General features: G+C 41.7%; 2 protein-coding genes across 9 annotated transcripts in view; one reads left to right on the top strand and one right to left on the bottom strand.

Moving 5' to 3' along the window:
• ENTREP1 (endosomal transmembrane epsin interactor 1) overlaps positions 1-7,526 on the top strand; it is a 28,964-nt gene extending 21,438 nt beyond the window's left edge. For all 4 annotated transcript variants that reach the window (XM_050987289.1, XM_050987291.1, XM_050987290.1 and 1 more), the window contains 3 exons: positions 3,562-3,711; positions 5,460-5,740; positions 6,870-7,526. In XM_050987289.1, the coding sequence (XP_050843246.1) occupies positions 3,562-3,711; positions 5,460-5,740; positions 6,870-7,079 (641 nt within the window). In that variant the 3' untranslated portion in view covers positions 7,080-7,526. The remainder of the gene's footprint in view (positions 1-3,561; positions 3,712-5,459; positions 5,741-6,869) is intronic.
• Positions 7,527-9,400: 1,874 nt separating this feature from the next.
• APBA1 (amyloid beta precursor protein binding family A member 1) overlaps positions 9,401-18,035 on the bottom strand; it is an 86,486-nt gene continuing 77,851 nt past the window's right edge. For all 5 annotated transcript variants that reach the window (XM_030236875.2, XM_050987031.1, XM_030236878.2 and 2 more), the window contains 3 exons: positions 15,144-15,263; positions 14,344-14,484; positions 9,401-12,953 (listed from right to left, as the gene is read on the bottom strand). In XM_030236875.2, the coding sequence (XP_030092735.1) occupies positions 12,882-12,953; positions 14,344-14,484; positions 15,144-15,263 (333 nt within the window). In that variant the 3' untranslated portion in view covers positions 9,401-12,881. The remainder of the gene's footprint in view (positions 12,954-14,343; positions 14,485-15,143; positions 15,264-18,035) is intronic.

Here is an 18,035-nt window from a genome sequence, read left to right as displayed (position 1 = left end):
CTCTTACAGTCTGCCTGAAAACCCCGAAAACAAGCACTTAGGTGCTTATGGTGTCTTGCTAGCTGTGATAATCAGAATGAAATCTTTTGCTACAGATCCTCTGGATTTCTTTCTCAAGGCTTTCTTACTGGTAAAATTCCTGTTGCTTTCTCTGAGCTTCCTGTACTCAAACAAAAAGAGGTTATCAAATATAAGGATACACCTTAAAAAGTTATGTGGACTGGAAACAGGAAGAAAATAGCATAGAAAATGCACTTGCAGTGAAGGACAGTCAAGAAAGTGTTTTGTTTTGTCTTGTTCTGTTTTGTTTTGAAAAAAAGCTCTGATACGACATTTTGTGAGGCATTTGTATTTAAAAATTTCCTTTGGAAAAATCAGACCTACCTGAGCACATGTGGCAAAGGGTACCCTCCTCTCTGTCATCCTAACTGGTTTGTCCAGTATTTTTTTAAATAAAAATGTCTGTAAAGAATTATTTAATTATCAGCCTGCCTGTTAAGTTCAGATAAAAAAAGAAAGTAAGCCTCTTAAGAAAGGAAATGAACGCTGCTTCTTCTAGATGCCAAGGCATCCTAGAATTTAGTTAGGAAAGAAATATATGGAGCAGTATCTCTTCCTTTATTTCAATTTGGAAAGGTGTACTACATCTGGCTGGAATGGAGTTAATTTGCTTCATAGCAGCCTATGGTGCTGGTTTGGATTTGTGACCTGGGGGGAGTGTTCCAGCGTTGTCATTGTTCAGGGACTGGCTGAGCATCAGACAGCTAGTGGTGAGTGACTGCTTTTGCATCACTTGTTTCCCTTGAGTTTCCTGGGTTTTTTCCCTCCCAGCCTCATTCCAGCTGTCCTTATCTCAGCCCATGAAGTTCTGTCAATTCTGTCCTTCAATTCTTCTCCCCATATCACTGGGGAAGAGTGAGAGTGACTGTGAGGGACTGAGCTGCCTGCTGGGCTTAAACCACTGCAGGAGGGAAATAGAAAAGGGGGGCTTATGTTGGAATTGTGGCAGAGGAAGTCTGTGGGCAGTCTCAGCTGATGCAGTGTAACAGTCTATAAATAAAATGTGATCTTTCAGTTTATGCTGGCAGGCTGTCATGCCAGGGCATTTGTGTATGATGCTGTGATTCCCTTGGCATTATCAGGGCTGATCAACTGAGCATAGGCCCCGATGGAAGTTAAAGATGTGGACTACTCTGCCAGCAGAGTGAGGGGAATACTGACTGCTGTCTGCAGGAAGAGCTCTAAAGATTCTCTGTGCCAGCTAAAATTGTTTTACTGACTTCATAATCACTCCTGTCAAGCAGAAATTGGACTTCCCCTGCTAACTGTAGTGGGCAGGCAGCCCAGCCTTTTGCTGGTGGCAGAAGTGCTTAGTAGCTCTGTATCATCACAAACTAGGTGTGCATATTTCCGGTACAACCACCATAAGACAATTACCTCTCTGAAACATTACATTATTAAGCATTATCTTAAGATCACAAAGTCTGTTGATTAATCTGTTTCGAATTTTAAAAAAAATACCAAACAAACAACCTATCCAAAATCACAGCAGCATTGTACCTCCGGGGCTTACTGCTGACCCAGCTCCATTGGTGTTGAAAAGTTTAGATTGGTGATGGATTCTTTAATCCTGCGTGATTCTTGGTCTGCCATATTTTGTTGCTGGGCCCTACTTTTTGATTTGCTAGGCTGGTACCTGTTTTATATAGGTTGTGTCACTCTTTCTTCTCTTTAGAGATTCTAAGTTGCATTTGTATAGACAATAAGGTGCTGTGCTCAACAAGTACATAGCATCAAAGCCTAAATTTTCTTGATGCTCCTGCCACTGCCGCATACCTGTTAGGAATGACACAACAGACTGTTTACATGAATTTGGTTTTGTGCTGGGTTTGCATGACCAAGTTTTGGTAGTGGCAGGGAAGCTGCTGGAAAGTTTGAAGCTTCCTCTGTGCTTGGCAGAGCTCCAAAGACGGACCTGCTGCTGGAGAAGGCTGGACCAGTTAGAAATTAGGGTAACACCTCTGTGACAGCATATTTAAGAAAGGAAAATAAGTTACTTTGCAGATATATTGGTGTCAGAGAAGAGTGAAGTGAGAATATGTGAGAGGAACAGCCCTGCAAACACCAGGGCCAGTGGAGAGGGAGGGGCAGGAGGTGCTTCAGGTGCTGCAGCAGAGATTCCCCTGCAGTGCATGGCGCAGCCCATGGAGAGGCAGCTGTGCCCCTGCAGCCATGGAGGTCCACAGGGATGCAGAGATCCACCTGCAGGTCATGGAGAACCCCACTAGAGCAGGTGCGTGAGTGCAAGAAGGCTGTAAATCCATGGGAGGCCTGTGCTGGAACAGGCTCCTGGCAGGGACCTGCAGACCACTGGGGAGAGGAGCCCATGCTGGAGCAGGTTTCCTGGTAGGACTTGTGTCCATTTGGGGAACCCATGCTGGAACAGGACTGACCCCATGGAAGAGTGACCCACACTGCAGCATTTTATGTAGAACTGTTGCCTGTGGAATGAACTCAAGAAGGAGAAGTTCCTAGAGAACTGTCTCCTGTGAGAGAGACCCCACACTGCAGCAGAGGAAGGACTCCTCTCCTTGAGCAGCAGCAGAAATGTGTCATGAACTGACCGTAACCCAATTCCCCTGCGCTGCTGCAGGGCAGAAGATAAAGCTCAGGGGAGGGATGGAGAAGATGTTTTTAGGATCTCTTTTACTTCTCATTCTATCCATTTTTGGATAAAATCAGCTGATATCCATGAGCTGAGTCTGTTTTGCCCATAATATTAATTGATGAGTGATCTCTCCCTGTCCTTATTTCAAGTCACAAGCCTTTCATTATATTTTTTCTCCCCTGTCCAGTTGCAGAAGGGCATGGCTGTGGTGGGTACCTGGCATCAAACCAGGGGCAGCCCACTACAAATTTTTTAACTCCTGAATGATCAAGACAATTGTTTTTTGTAATATGCCAGATGCCACTAGATGGAGGTACAGAACCAAGCTTAGCGAGAAATGTACACAGCTGCATCCTGTCCTGTTCATTAAAATGCATTCATTAGGAAAAGGAGGAGTGGGAAGGATATAGCATATCACAAGAATCCAGGAAAATATTTAAGATTTTAATTCCTTTTTAGGGGCTGGTCACTGATTTACAAGATACCTAATTGCAAAAGTTGACAGACCTCTCTGGCGATATGCTGTCATATCTTGGTACAACTGCCTATAAGCAGGAGGATTTGGGGCTTGGTGAGATTTTTGCCAACAAAGCTGTAGTTCCCTTCTCTCTGATCAGGTAGTTTAAGGTGATTTTTGTACTAGGGTGTACTAGACTGTAGTCTTTTGCTACTCCAGTTACATAAGGCTTAACAGGTTTTTGCAAACATTTAAACAAGGTTTAGATCAATGTTACTGTTCAGTAAGTGTGGGTCTGTACATACATACATGCATCTCTAGGCAGATTTGCAGATTTCCTCATTACAGATGGGGAAAAAAAATCAGTCTCTAATAATGGCTTCTACAGATTAGCTTTATTTTGACTACTTCTATTTTTCTGTTTCTGATTATTCAGCTGAAGAAATTGAGGAGCCTTCCAGCAGAGTGAGCCTTTCCTCTTCAAATGCAAGCTGTGTGCCTGCAGGAGTGAACAGGAGAGCCTTCCATCCCTTGCTGAAATGTTCTAAAAGTGACCCTGTGCTCCTGCACTGCCAGCTGCCTCCAGGTGACTCTGCTTTCTCTGTCAGTGATTGTGCAATGCTTCTTTGAAAGAACTTTTCAGAAGTTCGGTACATCGAACCTGCAGAAATCAGCTACTGTTTCCCAACAGAGCACCTACATAACAGTCCTTTATGCTTTGCAACCCTTCTCCACCTGACTCCTTAATCTTGCTGCTCTTTAGGTTTTCATACCTAGGAACAGGGTCTGTAGCAGGGTGTGGGTATGAGGGAGGGGTAGTGGAAAATGAGGAGAGAGAGCACACAGGATTCCTCAGTGCACCGACATCTAAAGTCTTACAAGTGCAGTTGTCAACGTGAGCAATTTAAAGCAAAATTGGCTTGGGGATTTGGTGTTAGCCTATAAATTTGCTCCCCTTTTCTCAATCCTCATATTGTAAAAAAAAACCCTCAAAAACTCAACACAATCCATGGTGGAGAGTTGATGAAATTGCTTCGGTGTCAGTGATCTAATTCTGTTGCTGTGGGAAAACTGCTAATGTGACCACACAGTCCATGATGCTGCTGACAGTCTTGAAAAATGCACCAGTCAGGGGTCTTGCAGTTTTTTCTAGAGGATATTGGAATCCCTACAGTAGCTGCTGATACATACCACCACTCAAAATGTAAGTGCCAAGGGGGCATATTAGTAACAGCCATTTATTTTGGATATTGGGAGCATGCCTATCTGGATTACACTCGCTGTTTTTGTGGAATGTTTTCATGGCTCTGCTATATCATGTGCTTTTTCTTGTCCTCCTATCAACTTCCACCACAGCAGCCCTGAGAATCTGCTGCTGAAGCAATAGTTACATGACACAGAACCTATTCATAGCTGTGAAAGCAGAGTGCTTCCACTGTACAGAGACCCCATGTCAGGAGCATTTGGAAGCTTTAGGCTCAGTGTTAACTGAGGTTGAGTCTGTTCAGCAGTTAGATCTGAGTTAGTCACGAGTGCTACAGAATAGGAATTTACTGCAACAGAGGAATTTGCTTCAAGGTATTGCTCTTCTTGCTGGGAAGTTTTGCATCCCTTCCTAAGATTTTTTAGTCTGAAGCCAGCATTAAAGTGCTTCTTGAACAATGTGTAGGTGTGGTTTTCGGGTTTTTTGGGTTTTTTTTATTCCTTTTACTGGGTTCAAAATTTGGTAATTTGTTTATACCAAAGGCAGTGAGTTTTTGACCAAAGGCAGCAAAATTGATTCTGTATTCCTTGTTTAGTCCTTGAAAGGTAATTTTGAATGTTTTGGTTTGGGTTAGGTTGTTTTGGTTTTTTTTCCATTGACTTTCTACTTTGTAGTATTACTAGCTTCCAGTTTGGCAGGTAGTTATTTTCAGATACAATTTGTCCTCTTGACTGCTAATACCCAAAAGTTATAAAGAGTTTAAGAGACATCAGAAAAGCCTTCTACCTTTATATTTACATTAACACTCAAAAGTCATTTCAGGTCTCTTCAAATCAGAAACAAGAGAAAGGAACCAAATGTACACAAAATGACAAAGAGCTTTCTGAAGGGGAAGAGTCCCTCCAGATAATTTGACATGTAATATGCACTTAGTCATAGCTATGTATGACTATTTTACAGGCATTTTGTTTAAATCCGATAGTGAGCCTTCCATGCCACCCTGACCGTGCCAGACTGTTAAGTTGTACAAGGTTAAACCAAGCACTGCATCCTCATTGAATGAGAAGGGGAATCTCTGGGAATACCATGAACTATGTGGATTGTTTACTTTGTTTCATCTTTGTCTTCAGGCACAGTGCTCAGCAGTGAAACGGCAACACTCGATGTAAATCCACCCAACGCTGTCACCTTGCGCAAGAGTTCAAGAGCCAGAGCTTCGAGGGGAAGACCCCAGTCTCTGATAGACTATCAGTCTTACATGGACACTAAACGGCGTGTGGCATGGATCCTTGAGCAGTCGTGCAGCATGAGCCCAGACATACGTGACTTGGTGGAAAATATCAAGTCTGTTTTAAAATCAGATGAGAAACATATGGCAGAAGCTGTCACCAGTGCCACTTTCCTTGAGCAGGTAGTTTATTACTTGTACTGATCAAATTATGTGGAAACCCATTGCCCCTGGTTTGGAAGTATAGGTTTCCATTTGCCAGTCTATGTGTCAGAGTTTTTGGACCAAATTGGCTTCCTTTAGCACTTCAGTGTCATGTAGGGAGTGTTTGAGAGGCTGTGACATTTTCTGCTCTATCAGCTAGAAGCCAGAGTATGTGTGTATTTAAAAACCAAGTCAGTCTTCTGTTGAGGAGTCATGAACTGTAAATAACGTAACAGCATTTTATTCTGAGTGTGGCAGGAGAGAGGGATAGGATGTTATAAATAAGCATTTGCTACTGCAAACAAGAAGGAATGGAGGCTGACAAGGAAATATTTATGTCAACCCACTAGAAGCAACTTTTTTGTGATTGGCTCCCAGGATAAAAATAAGACCTAGCACCAAAGAAAGATAAGTGGGAAATAGAAAATATGTGCTTACATTAATGGAATGAATATCCAGAAGTTTCAGACACTGCAGACTTCATCAAACAAATGTTTTGGTAACTTACAGTCCATTTGGGTAGATAAATTGATTCATGCATAGCACAAGTGATTTGCTATGACAGCTGGTTTTGGTTTGGGTTCTCATGCAAAACGCATCAGTGTCATTTAAGCTCTGCAGATAAAGTGGGATTTCCCACTGCAACCTTCAGGCAACAAAAGCCTTGACAAATTTGACAGAAACAGGAGGGAAAAAGGCTCCTTATGAGAATTTAATTTATCACACAGGCCTGAAGGTTATTACAGTTCAGTGGCTTCTGCAAGGAAGCAACATGTAGGTTCCTTCTATAACAGACATGCCATAGGTTGGAGCGAGAGAATTCTTGTGCACCTTTAGTTTCCCCCTTTTGAGGGGGAAACTAAACCAACCTAACAAAAACCCCACAAACAACAAGAAAATAAAAAATCAGCCCACTCCTTTTCACAAGTAGGACTGCTTTTCCCATGCATTCTTGGCAAATTCTAGGGGTTTTATAGCTTTTAAAATTATTCTTCAAACATAACAGAAAACATTACAACTAGCTTTTTCCTAGCTGGGTAGAAAACTATTCTAACGGAACAAAAACCAGAAACCAAAACTGATTTAACCTTCTCTTTTATTTTTAAAGGTGATGACCACACCTGACCAGCAAGATACATCATTGAGAGTCCATGTGTTGCCTTCTAGATTGCATCCTGGATTGCTGCATTTGGAGAGTTGTGGTGACCTGAGTACTTTCACCACAGAGGGAGAGCAGCTAGCAGAGAGGAGAATCCAGAGAGCAGAACATGAACGGCCTCATAGTGTTATTGGTGTTGTCAGAGAAACTGTGCTTTGAGCTGGCTTTTGGTTATTCCTGAGAGCACTGCTGTCAGACATACACATACTGCAGAGGAAAATAATCTATGGCAAGTGGGTGGATGGGTTTGCCAATAATCACCTTCTTTTTTAATACTCCTATGCACAGACTCCAAAGGGTGAAGATCATTGTTCAAAGAGTAATGAGCAGATTGAAAGCTGACCTTTACTGGGCTCTCAGCTGCAGCTCATCTCTTTGTGATACATTGATGCCCTGCATCTCTGTGAAGTTTGGTAACATGTAGTAGTGGGGTATGATGATACACCATCCCTGTGGAAGGAACTGTCAAAAGCAGTATGGCACTTTGGTTTAAATTAAAATCTTCTGTCATAAAATGGAGACCTTCAGATACAAACTAAGTTAGTAAAAAATGGTGTACAGAATTCTAAAATTATTCTTTATAAAGGAAGGTTATTGATGTGCAAACTGTACTAAAAATAAAATCTGTCTTGAAAAAGTGCTCTTTTGGCTCAGTGAAGTTCTCTCAATGGCAGAACATTATTTTTGTCTTAATGATGGAACAACATCCGAACCCAAAAGCACAGGTGTTTTGCAACAGATGCCGCTGGCTTGTTACTGTCCTGGGGAGAAAGGCACTCTGTGTAGTTTCATTTAAAATGCTGTTTGTTACAGCAGGTGCTATGAACAAAGAAGGTAGTATAGCTAATTTTATTTTCCTTCAGGTGCTGGGAACCCCAGATTGTGCAGCATCAGGCAGGGCACAAGTTATGCAGATCCCACCATTTTACCCCTTTTAGGTCATCTGACATAATTAAAATTTTTCTTAGAGAACAACTCTACTCATCACTTCTACAGTCAAACAAAAGGGCTGTTCACATGGGACCTTACTTCTGCACTTCCAGACAAAGGCAGCAAATACAGCAGCAAATACACATGTACTGCTGGGTGGTATTTACCATTTTGAGTACCACTGGGGCTGTCTGCAGGCTCCCTTCTTAAAATAAACCATCTAAGTTTATTCCGTGGCCAAGGGACATGCCTGGAGGTCCATCTGTAGGAGCAGTACAAAGCACAGCACAGGCCTGGCCCTTCTCAGGTAAGAGGCATATGGATCACAAACTCTTCATGTACCATGATTTTAGGTTAGGATTGCTCCATATGCTTCTGCACTGAACATTTATTTAAATTACAGTCCCAGCCCTGACACTGACAGTGTCAGTCCACGCAGGTCACCAGCATCACCTCTTCAGCCTGCAAGGTTCTACAGGGTACTGGAACTGGGGTGGGGTCTGCTTGTCCTCTGTGTGGATCCCAACCATTAAAAACCCTGAAGGAGGGGGCAAGAAACATGTCCCCTATTTGTGTATACAGCAAATCTGCTGAAATTTTTGTCTGTACTGCTAAAGTTAGGGCTTATGTTTATCCACAAAAAATGTAGAAAAGTTCGTAACACAGAAATTGGTATGTACAGGTAATGATAAGAATAAATAGGAGAGTGGTACACAGGGGAATGCAGAACAGAAGCTCAGCCTGCCTACAGCAGCCTTTACCAGGGACTTTGCAATTTCTTCCCTCTGTCATTTAAGCAACTAAAGTGAAATACCGCATTCTCTCATGTTGATGGTATTTGTATTTCATGTTAGGAACAGCCACTAAGTGGCTGAATGCCCATGTTTAGTTTTTTTCTGAATCAGCTGTGGTATGTTTTGTCATTTCTGTGCTTTCAAAGTACTCATGAGAACCTATGAGGCACAAAAAATCCTATGAAGCCTCACCAGAAGAAACACTCCCTGGATGATTTTTTTTTGGTTTACTTTCAAATATGATCATATTTTTCATAATATCACATTATATATTTTTTAAAAATATTTTTAACCTTAGCACAGGCAGTTCCAGGATTAATTCTAGGGACAGACATGTCAGAATTCTATTTTTTATTTATTGAAATGGTTGTTAAGTCTTTAATAATAAATTATGCTGATGACATTTAAACGAAAACAGTGATTTCAGAAACTACTCTAAGTGTGAAGAATTTTTATCAAAGCCCCATTTATGAAAAAATCCTATTTAAAGTCATTCAGTCAAAGAAATAATATTTCTGTCACAATCACAGTAGATTAGGAATCACCTTTGTTTAGGAGCACTAGTGTCATGTATTGCCTAAAAAGAATGCTGTTTTAAAAAGAAGGGTAACAGCATTGCTTCACACCTGCAGAAACATAGATAAGAATTCCTCCAGACTAAGTGGCAAAAAAGAAGTTCAGACACCTTCCAATTATGCATGCATTCAGCATTGGCAAGTCAGCCTCTAGGTCAGTATGAGCAAATTCTCAGCCTTGTCTGAGGTATTTTTGTTTTGTAGTTTATTGTTGCAAATCTTACAGACATTAGCGCTCTGTTAAATAAAGGAATGTAGCACAGTAAATACATCACAACAAAGTAACTGGCCAGAAACCCCTTACCCTGTCCCATCCAAAGCAAAAAGCCTACTCTTCTTCCCTCTGTCTCTCACCCAAATCAAACCAGCACAGCTTCATTAGAGAGGTCAGAGACCTGTGGCAGAAAACATCAGAGTAATTACATTCAGTAGATGTGCAATATCAACATTCCAGGCTCACATATATTTATATATATATTTATATTTTTATATAGAGATCATTAAATGTTACAAAGAACAATATTGTTACAAATACATTACTATGCTTTTCCCAACGCTTTACAATAATTTCTATTCATCCTCTTTACAGAACAATACAACTTCATAGTCTAGGTACTGCGCTAAATATATACAAGAGATCTCAACCATGTTGCTGTCTTGAGAAATACATTTCTTTTAGAAAAGAAGGAAAGCTAGCAAACCTGGAAATCCAAACTGAGACTCAAACAGTATTCAAAACAAACATGAAACTTCTCAAAAATAAAAAATACAAGGGATGTTTCATCCTTAATGTAAACACTGAAGAGTTAATTAGACTGTACGAAGCAGCAAGGATGAAAGAAAAAGAATTCAGGTCTGTCACTGAAGAAGAAATGTAAACCTTTGAAGGAATGTTCCTTTGCATCTGTTAAAAATCCCCATATCTGATCTATCAAACCGCTGCAACAGTCTAGAGAACAGCCAGCTTTCCCATTTGAGTTCCATTTTCTTGAAACTCTTTCTGTTTACAGAGTAAAATGGGATTGTTTACAGGACTGCTCTCAAGAGTGTGCACACACTATGGACCTCTCTGTTTAGAAATCTTATGCACATACTGTAACTGAAAAAATGAGAATTTTTTTTGCTAAGCTCTGGTCCTGCAAGCATTCATTTGCTTAATTTGAAGCACCTATTTAGGATGAACAGTAACTTCACAAACCCTCAGCTGCAAGATTTCCAAAGAAACAGTGGTTTCTTCTCTTAACACATTTGCATGTTCAGATTTTCATCATTTCCCCATGAAGTGAGCTAAAGACTTCACCACATGGGCAAGACAGAACCACAAAAACAAGTGAAGTGGAGGGCATACACATAGCAGGAACCAGAAGCGTGGTAACTGTGTCTTCAAGAGTTCACTAAGTTTCCTCAGGCAATTTATGGAAAGGCTGCACTGTATATAATCTTCTAAATTGTACATGGTTATATACCATATTTACATTTATTACTATATATATGGAAAGTTCTAGAAAAAAGGTTCAAATTACCATAAACCAGATGTCTACAGTTAAACAATATACTCACAAGCCATTAATTATCTTGTTGCATCAGTGAGGCAGCAGAGTTAAATACTAACCTGGAATACTAACACCATTCTCTTGTGCAATCTGCTATTCTGGAGCCTTGGATTAAATTATATAACAACAATAAATGCAGTAAAATCAAGTCATTGTACATTAATCTCAACACTAAAACATATCCCCTTACTACAACAGTTTATGCACCACTTCATTATGTCCCTTAAATATCTGCTTCCCACAGAAATACAGTTCATCCTCGAACTCTGATCAGGCCATGGTTATCCATGACTTTAGAAAGCCAAAAAATGGACCCCTGACAAGAGTGCTCAGTGGTTCTCAGCAGTGTTTGCAACAAGTGCACGTGCACACACCCACTTCCATGAATCCCCATAGCAATGTCTAGGATCATCACTGGACTGCAAGCAACGCTTACATTGCACAGCTCACGTCACAACAAGTGAGACACAAGTGACTATGAACAACACCGCATTTGCAAAGCAGAAGTGGCGTGTGGCTGTGTGTTGTCTGCTCTTGTTTTCATCTCACTGAGCCTTTCCATCACAGCAAAACACAGCACAAACTGTTTGTTTAAAAGAAATCAACATACTAGCCTGGACTAAACGCATGGTTCAACTTCAGTATAAACACCAGTATACAGTCCTGAAAAAAAGTAACTACAGAGAATGTCGAATTCTCTCACTAGGAAGAAAAGACACTGCTTCTTTTTTATTTTGAACTCTCTTAAAAAACCAAAGAACCCAACCCAGCCCCCTTTTCCCCTTTTGTCTCTAGCATGCAACTTAGAGGCTAATCAAATACAAGATTTCATACATCCCTACAGTTAATCATCTTCATACAAGTGCATATAGTACACACATATCTCTTGTAAGTGCCATATATATGGGAAAAAATCACAAGCTAAATTATATAATAAAATAAATAAGTTTATTCCTGCCTCATCCTTTCAACTGTTACCTATATCATGAACTAAACAGGAAGTCAATAAAATTAGACAGGTCTTTGGACAAAAATATATGTTAAAACTGGCTCAGAGAACAAAATTACTTAGAATAGTCTGCAGATCTCTTATAGTCAAACTTCATAAATAGGAAGCACAATTTTAAAAATGTCTATATACACTGGCACACATGACTATGTGCACCAAAATTGGAATTAAGAGCCTAGAAAAAGTGTAGCTATTCAGCAGATCCCCTCAATATTTTTCTTGTGGCTATTGAAAGATTCTCCCCCCCCCCCAACTTTAACCTCTAAAATCAGGAAGAGACTATAAAACACAAAGCTGAAGAAAACTAGGAGATAGAAACCTGGGGACAGAGAGGGGGAGGCAGCTGTAAAAAATGCCTCCCAAATTTCTTAGTGTAAGTAATGCAAGAATAACATGCTTCAGGAACTAATGGAGTATCTTTTGGAGTTTTACTATAATGAAGAACAGATGTCATAGGGGAATTAAAAGGTGCATATTTGGACAATTCATTTTACAACAGCAGCATTTACTGAATCTTCATAAGCAGGCAATTTTTCCTGAGGGCAAAATAATCCTTTTGGTATTCTACTTTCCCCACAGACACAAACTTTTAATACTGAGCTTGATGCCTGTGAGAAAACAGGGCAAGAGAATCAAAGTCACAGGCAGGATATCCAAGAGAACAACTTTTACCCTTTACTTCTATCTATTTGGTAAAGTAATTTTTCATTCAGCAACATTTAATTTACTCAGTTTGTACAATTACAGCCACAGAAATAAAACTGATTATGTAGCATGACATAGAGCCATCTGTGAATACTGCTGTAAACTATGCTGCTGTTATTTTCCTGTTTTGCACTTGGAGCTGTATGGAGTTTCACGTGGAAAAAGATGCAACCAAAACAGTTCCATGGATACATTTTGCCCCTTACCAAAATGCAGGAAAATGGTGGGAAGAAGAGGAAAAAGGGATGAAGAAGAGAGCAACAGTGTATTTGTGTCTGTGATAGGGGGAGAGAGAAAGAAATGTCTTTGCAGACACAGAAATGCAGCACTAGAGAGACAAGCACTAATGAGGAAAAAACATCTTCCATGCACACTGTGGCGGTGAGGTGTCAGCTTCAGATGTAAACTGGTTGCTCTTGTGCAGTCAACAGTCTGTACATGGCAGCTGGCATAGTCTTCATATGGATCTAGAGGAAATAAGCCAATTTTAATTGATGCTCCTAAAAATGTATACCTCCTGTGAAAGACCCAGATAAGGTCATACAAGGCAGAGAAAAAGGTAAAACTTGAGAGTTTTCATACCATTATTAAAGTATTGCAGGTGATGATTTTATTAAACAATATGTTTAGTATTGATGAACCATCTAAAATTTTCCACATGTCATATTTTTAAGGTATGGTTCTTCTAAAGCATAGATTATGGGGCAAATAATGAAAGAAATGGTTCGCAGCCTTGCTCTCACTTCAGCTTTTTGGATTTGATTAGCAACAGAGTAATAGAGGTAGAACAGAATTATGGAACAGTTTGAATTGGAAGGGACCTTTCAAAATCATCTAGTCCAAACTGCCCTGTTGCAGGTATCAACATTTTTCAACAGAACAGGTTGCTTAGAGCCCTATCCAACCTGGCCTCGAACACTTCCAGGGGTGAGGCATCCACAGCTTCTCTGGGAAACCTGTTCCAGTGGCTCACCAACCTTACAGTGAAGGATTTCTTCCTATGCCTGATCTAAATCTACCCCTTTTCAGTTTAAAACCATTGCCTATTGTTCTGCTCTGGAGACCCTGAGCAGAAAAAAAAAAAAGAAAAAAAGCTACTCTCCATTTTTCTTAGAAGCTCTCTTTACACATTGAAAGGCTGCTGTCAGGTCTCCCTGGAGCCTTCTCTTTTCCAGGCTGAACAACCAAAACTTTCTCAGCCTTTTCCCAGGGGAGGTGCTCCAGCCCTCTGACCCTTTTCATGGCCTGCACCTGTATCTGCTCAAGCAGGTTCATTTGTTTATGTTGAGGTCCCCAGAACTGCACACAGGACTCCAAGTGGGGTCTCTCAAGAGCAGAATACAAAAGGAAAATCTCCTCCCTGTTAGCCACACTGTTTTTGATGCAGCCCAAGATACAGTTGGCTTTTTGGGTTTCAAGTGTCCATTCCTGGCTCATGTTCAACTTTCCTTCCACCAAGTTCCTCTCTTCAGAGTTGCTCCCAATCCCTTTAGCCCTAATCTCTATTGTTGTTGCAGACTGACCAGACCCAGACAACCTCGGTCTTGCTGAACTTCACAAAGGTTAAATGCAACCACTTGGTCTTGCTGAACTTCACAAAGGTTAAATGGGCCACTTTTCTAGCCTGTTCAGGTCCCTCTAATGGCATCCCTTTCCTTAAGCACCACAGACCTTGATGTCACCTTCAAACTTGCTGAGAGTGCAACTCAATTCCACTGTCCATGTCACTGATGAAGACAGAGTGCTGGTCCCAGTACAGTCCCTTGAAGGACACTGCTAATTACTGGTTTCCACTGGTTGTTACTGGTAACAGCAATGAACTCTGCTATACTGCCTAGACACATTGCTGGTTCTTACCTCACCAACAGCATTTGAGAGGATGTGAACAATTTTCTCATGGGGTGTTGCTACAACGCTCTGCCCATTGATTTCAATGATCCGATGGCCAACACGCACACCTCCTCGCTCTGCTATGCCTCCTCTCATAAGGCTACAGATCTGGAAGGGAGAGCACAAATTTATCGTGGGCTGGATAAAGAACAGAGACTTTTCATTACCCGTTTTTTGCCTGCAATATATAAATCAACATTTAAATGCAGATTTGGAACAGCAAATTCTAAGAAGCAATCAATCACTGACTCAAAAGCAAAATTTGTTAGTGACAAGTAGCTAATGGATATTCTCTTCCAATAGCAGAACAAACTGTCAGAAAAGGCTGTTAGTGTTGTACATTACAGGTCTTTTGGTTTGGAAATCTGAGTGTATGAAGGACTTCAACTTAATTATGTTCATTAGGCAGATGCCTTACAACAAAAAAGATAGAGAACAGGCTTTTGCTTCTGAGATCATGAAATGGCTTGATTAAAGACATATATAATGCATGCTGAAAGCAGACTCTTCCACACATTTTTGATTTTTTAAGCTGAAACAACTTTTTTATTCTTCTGTCTGACTGTAAATTTGTGAAGTAAGTGGAGTCAAAGACAAAACCTCTTATTAACACAACTTTTGTATCTCAGACTTGACAAATGCAAAATCCTGCTTGCTGTAAGGGAGAAAACAGCAGCTTCCCTCTTCTCCCACTGAAACTTAACCACAAATGGAGAGGAAGTTTCATGTATGTTAAAGCTTGATCAGAAACAGTAGAAGCTACTTACGATCCCATTTTGCACACTGAAGCCCAACTGATATCTGAGGTCTGGTCTTCTGATCAAGACTGTGGTTACTGGAGGACATCTAACTATGTTCAGTTTAACCCGGGCCTGGTTTTTCAAACCCTGAAAAAAAACATCAAACTGAGAGTTAAACATGTAACAGGAGCCGAACAAAAAAAAGGCGTTAGAATGCTGACATGGGAGCAGCCTTGAATAAATAGGTCTTTGTATGCATTGTACCAGAATCTGATCACTGAATGCCAGAAATAAGCAAAAGAATATTCAGTGAGATGAGTGATAAAACATCAGATTTTTCTTGCCAAAGATCTGGCACAGTTGTGTGAGGAAAACTAGATTCCTGTTGGCAGTTTTGTCATTTGATAACAGAAATCACACATAAAAGGAGTATTAAAACAGGACTATGCAGCTCACCAAATGACCAATAAATACCTAAGTTACCAAATAAACTAAGTTACCAAAATTTTAAATAACTAGCTAAGTTACCAAACAGTTGCTTCTCTATTGAAAAATACTAAATTCTGTCAAGCAAACAGTAGGTCCCCTCGTATAAGCAGTGCTCACATAGTTGCTATTATTCACAGAATCACAAGAAGGGTATGGTTGGAAGGGACCACTGTGGGTCATCTGATCCAACCTTCCAGCTCAAGCAGGGTCATCCCAGAGCACATGGCACAGGACTGTGTCCAGATGGTTCCTGAATTTCTCCAGTGAGGGAGACTCCATAGCCTCTCTGGGCAATCTGTTCCAGTGCATGGTCACCTACACAGGTTATTCCTTTATGTTCTCATGGAACTTCCTGTGCATCAGTTTCTGCCCCTTGCCCCTCGTTCTACTGCTCGGCACCACCAAGAAGAGCCTGGCTCCATCCTCTTGGCATCCTCCCTGCAGATACTTAGAGATGCCCTCTCAGTTCTCTCTTCTTGAGGCTGAACAGGCCCAACTCCCTAAGCCTTTGCTCATAAGAGAGATGCTTTGGTCCCTTAACCATCACTGTACCCCTCCCCTGGACCCATTCCAGGAGCTCCGTGTCCTGCTGTGCTGAGGAGGCCAGAACTGGACACAGCACTCCAGATGAGCCTCACCAGGGCTGAGCAGAGGGGCAGGATCACCTCCCTTGAGCTGCTGGCAGGGCTCTTCCTGATGCACCCCAGGATAACATCAGCCTTCTCTGCCACACAGACAGACTGCTGGCTCATGGACAGCTTGTCCACCAGGATTCCCAGGTCCTTTCCACAGAGCAGCTCTCCAGCAGGTCAGCCCCCAGCTTTCCCTGGTGCACAGAGTGGTTTCTCCCCAGGTGCAGGATCCTACATTGCCCTTGCTGAATGTCAGAAGGTTCCTCTCTGCCCATCTCTCCTGCCTGCTGAGGACCCTCTGAAGGGCTGCACAGCACTTGGGTGTCAGCCCCTCCTCCCAGCTCAATCAGTGAACTTGCTGAGGAGCCATCTGCCCCTTCACTGAAGACACTGATGAACAACTTAAAAAATGCTGCACCAGTATTAAACACTGAGAGACACTGCTACCTAGAGACCTCCAACCCGACCCTGTGTCACTGATTATGACCCTCTGGGATCTGTCATTCAGCCAGTTCTCTAGCCACCTTACTGCCCACTAACCCAGTCCACACTCCCTGAGTTTGTCTACAAGGATGTTGAGAGAGACAGCATCGAAAACCTTGCAGAAGTTGAACATCCATTGCTCTCCCCTCATCCATTCAGGTGGCTGTTCTTCCATAGAAGACAATTAATTTAATGAGGCATGATTTACCTTCAGTGAATCCATGCTGACTACTGCTGATCACTTTATTGTCATCCACATGGATAGAAATGGCCTCCAGAACAAGGTATCCCATCACTTTCCAAGGGAATAAAGTGAGGCTGACTGGTCAGTAGTTCTCTGGTTCTCTATCATGCCCTTTTTGAAGACCAGGGTGACACTTGCTTTTCTCCAGTCCTCAGACAAGTCTCCAGATTGCCACGAACTTTCAAAGATGATGGCCAGGACCCTTACTGTGGTGTTTGCTAGCTCTCTCAGCACTCATGGATGCATTGTATCAGGGCCCACGGATGTAGGGATTTTGAGCTTGCCTAGGGTGTCTCTAACTCAATTCTCTTTGACCAAGGGAAAATATTCCTTCAAACATTCCTTTATCCTGATTTCCTGGGTCAGAGATTCCTGGGGGCTGGTCTTGATAGCGAACACTGGTCCAAAGGCCCTGCTCAGTAACTCTGCCTTGTCTGTGTCCTCTGTCACCAGGGTCCCCCCTTCCATCTAGTAACAGGTCCACATTATCCTTTGTTTTCCTTTTGTTGTTGATGCATTTGAAGAAGCCCATCTTGTTTTCCTTGACATCCTCGTCAGATTTCATTCCAAATGGGCCTTGGCCTTCCTTGTCTAATCTCTCCTTAGTCTGACAACCTCTCTATATTAAGAGGCCTGACCTTGCTGCCATCTTCTGTGTATTTCCTGTTTATGCTTGAGTAATGAAAGGAGCTCTTAATTTATCCATGCAGGTCTCTTGACCCCTTGTCTGACTTCTTGCAAACTGGGATGCGTAGTTCTTGAGCCTGGAGGAAGTGATCCTTGAATATCAACCTTCCCTGCAGAGCCTCTTCCCATGGGACTCTGTCAATATCCCCAAAGGCTAAAATAAGCTCTCCTGAAGTCCATGGTTACAGTCTTACTTGCTCACAGGCTGGCCCCAATCTTCACACCTCCAACAAGCCCTTTCCTGTTTGTTGGGTAAGGTCAAGCAGCACACCTTGTGTGTTTCTTGTGGGATCCTCCACCATCTGTGACAGGAAGATATCACCAGTGCTCTCCAGGAACCTCCTGGATTGTTTGTGCTTTGCTGTGTAGCTTTTCCAGAAGGTG

Source organism: Serinus canaria, chromosome Z (genome assembly GCF_022539315.1).
Source record: "Serinus canaria isolate serCan28SL12 chromosome Z, serCan2020, whole genome shotgun sequence".
Lineage (NCBI taxonomy): Eukaryota > Metazoa > Chordata > Aves > Passeriformes > Fringillidae > Serinus > Serinus canaria.
The sequence above is the reverse complement of the archived record's forward strand: the minus strand, read 5'-3'. Positions and strand labels throughout refer to the sequence as shown.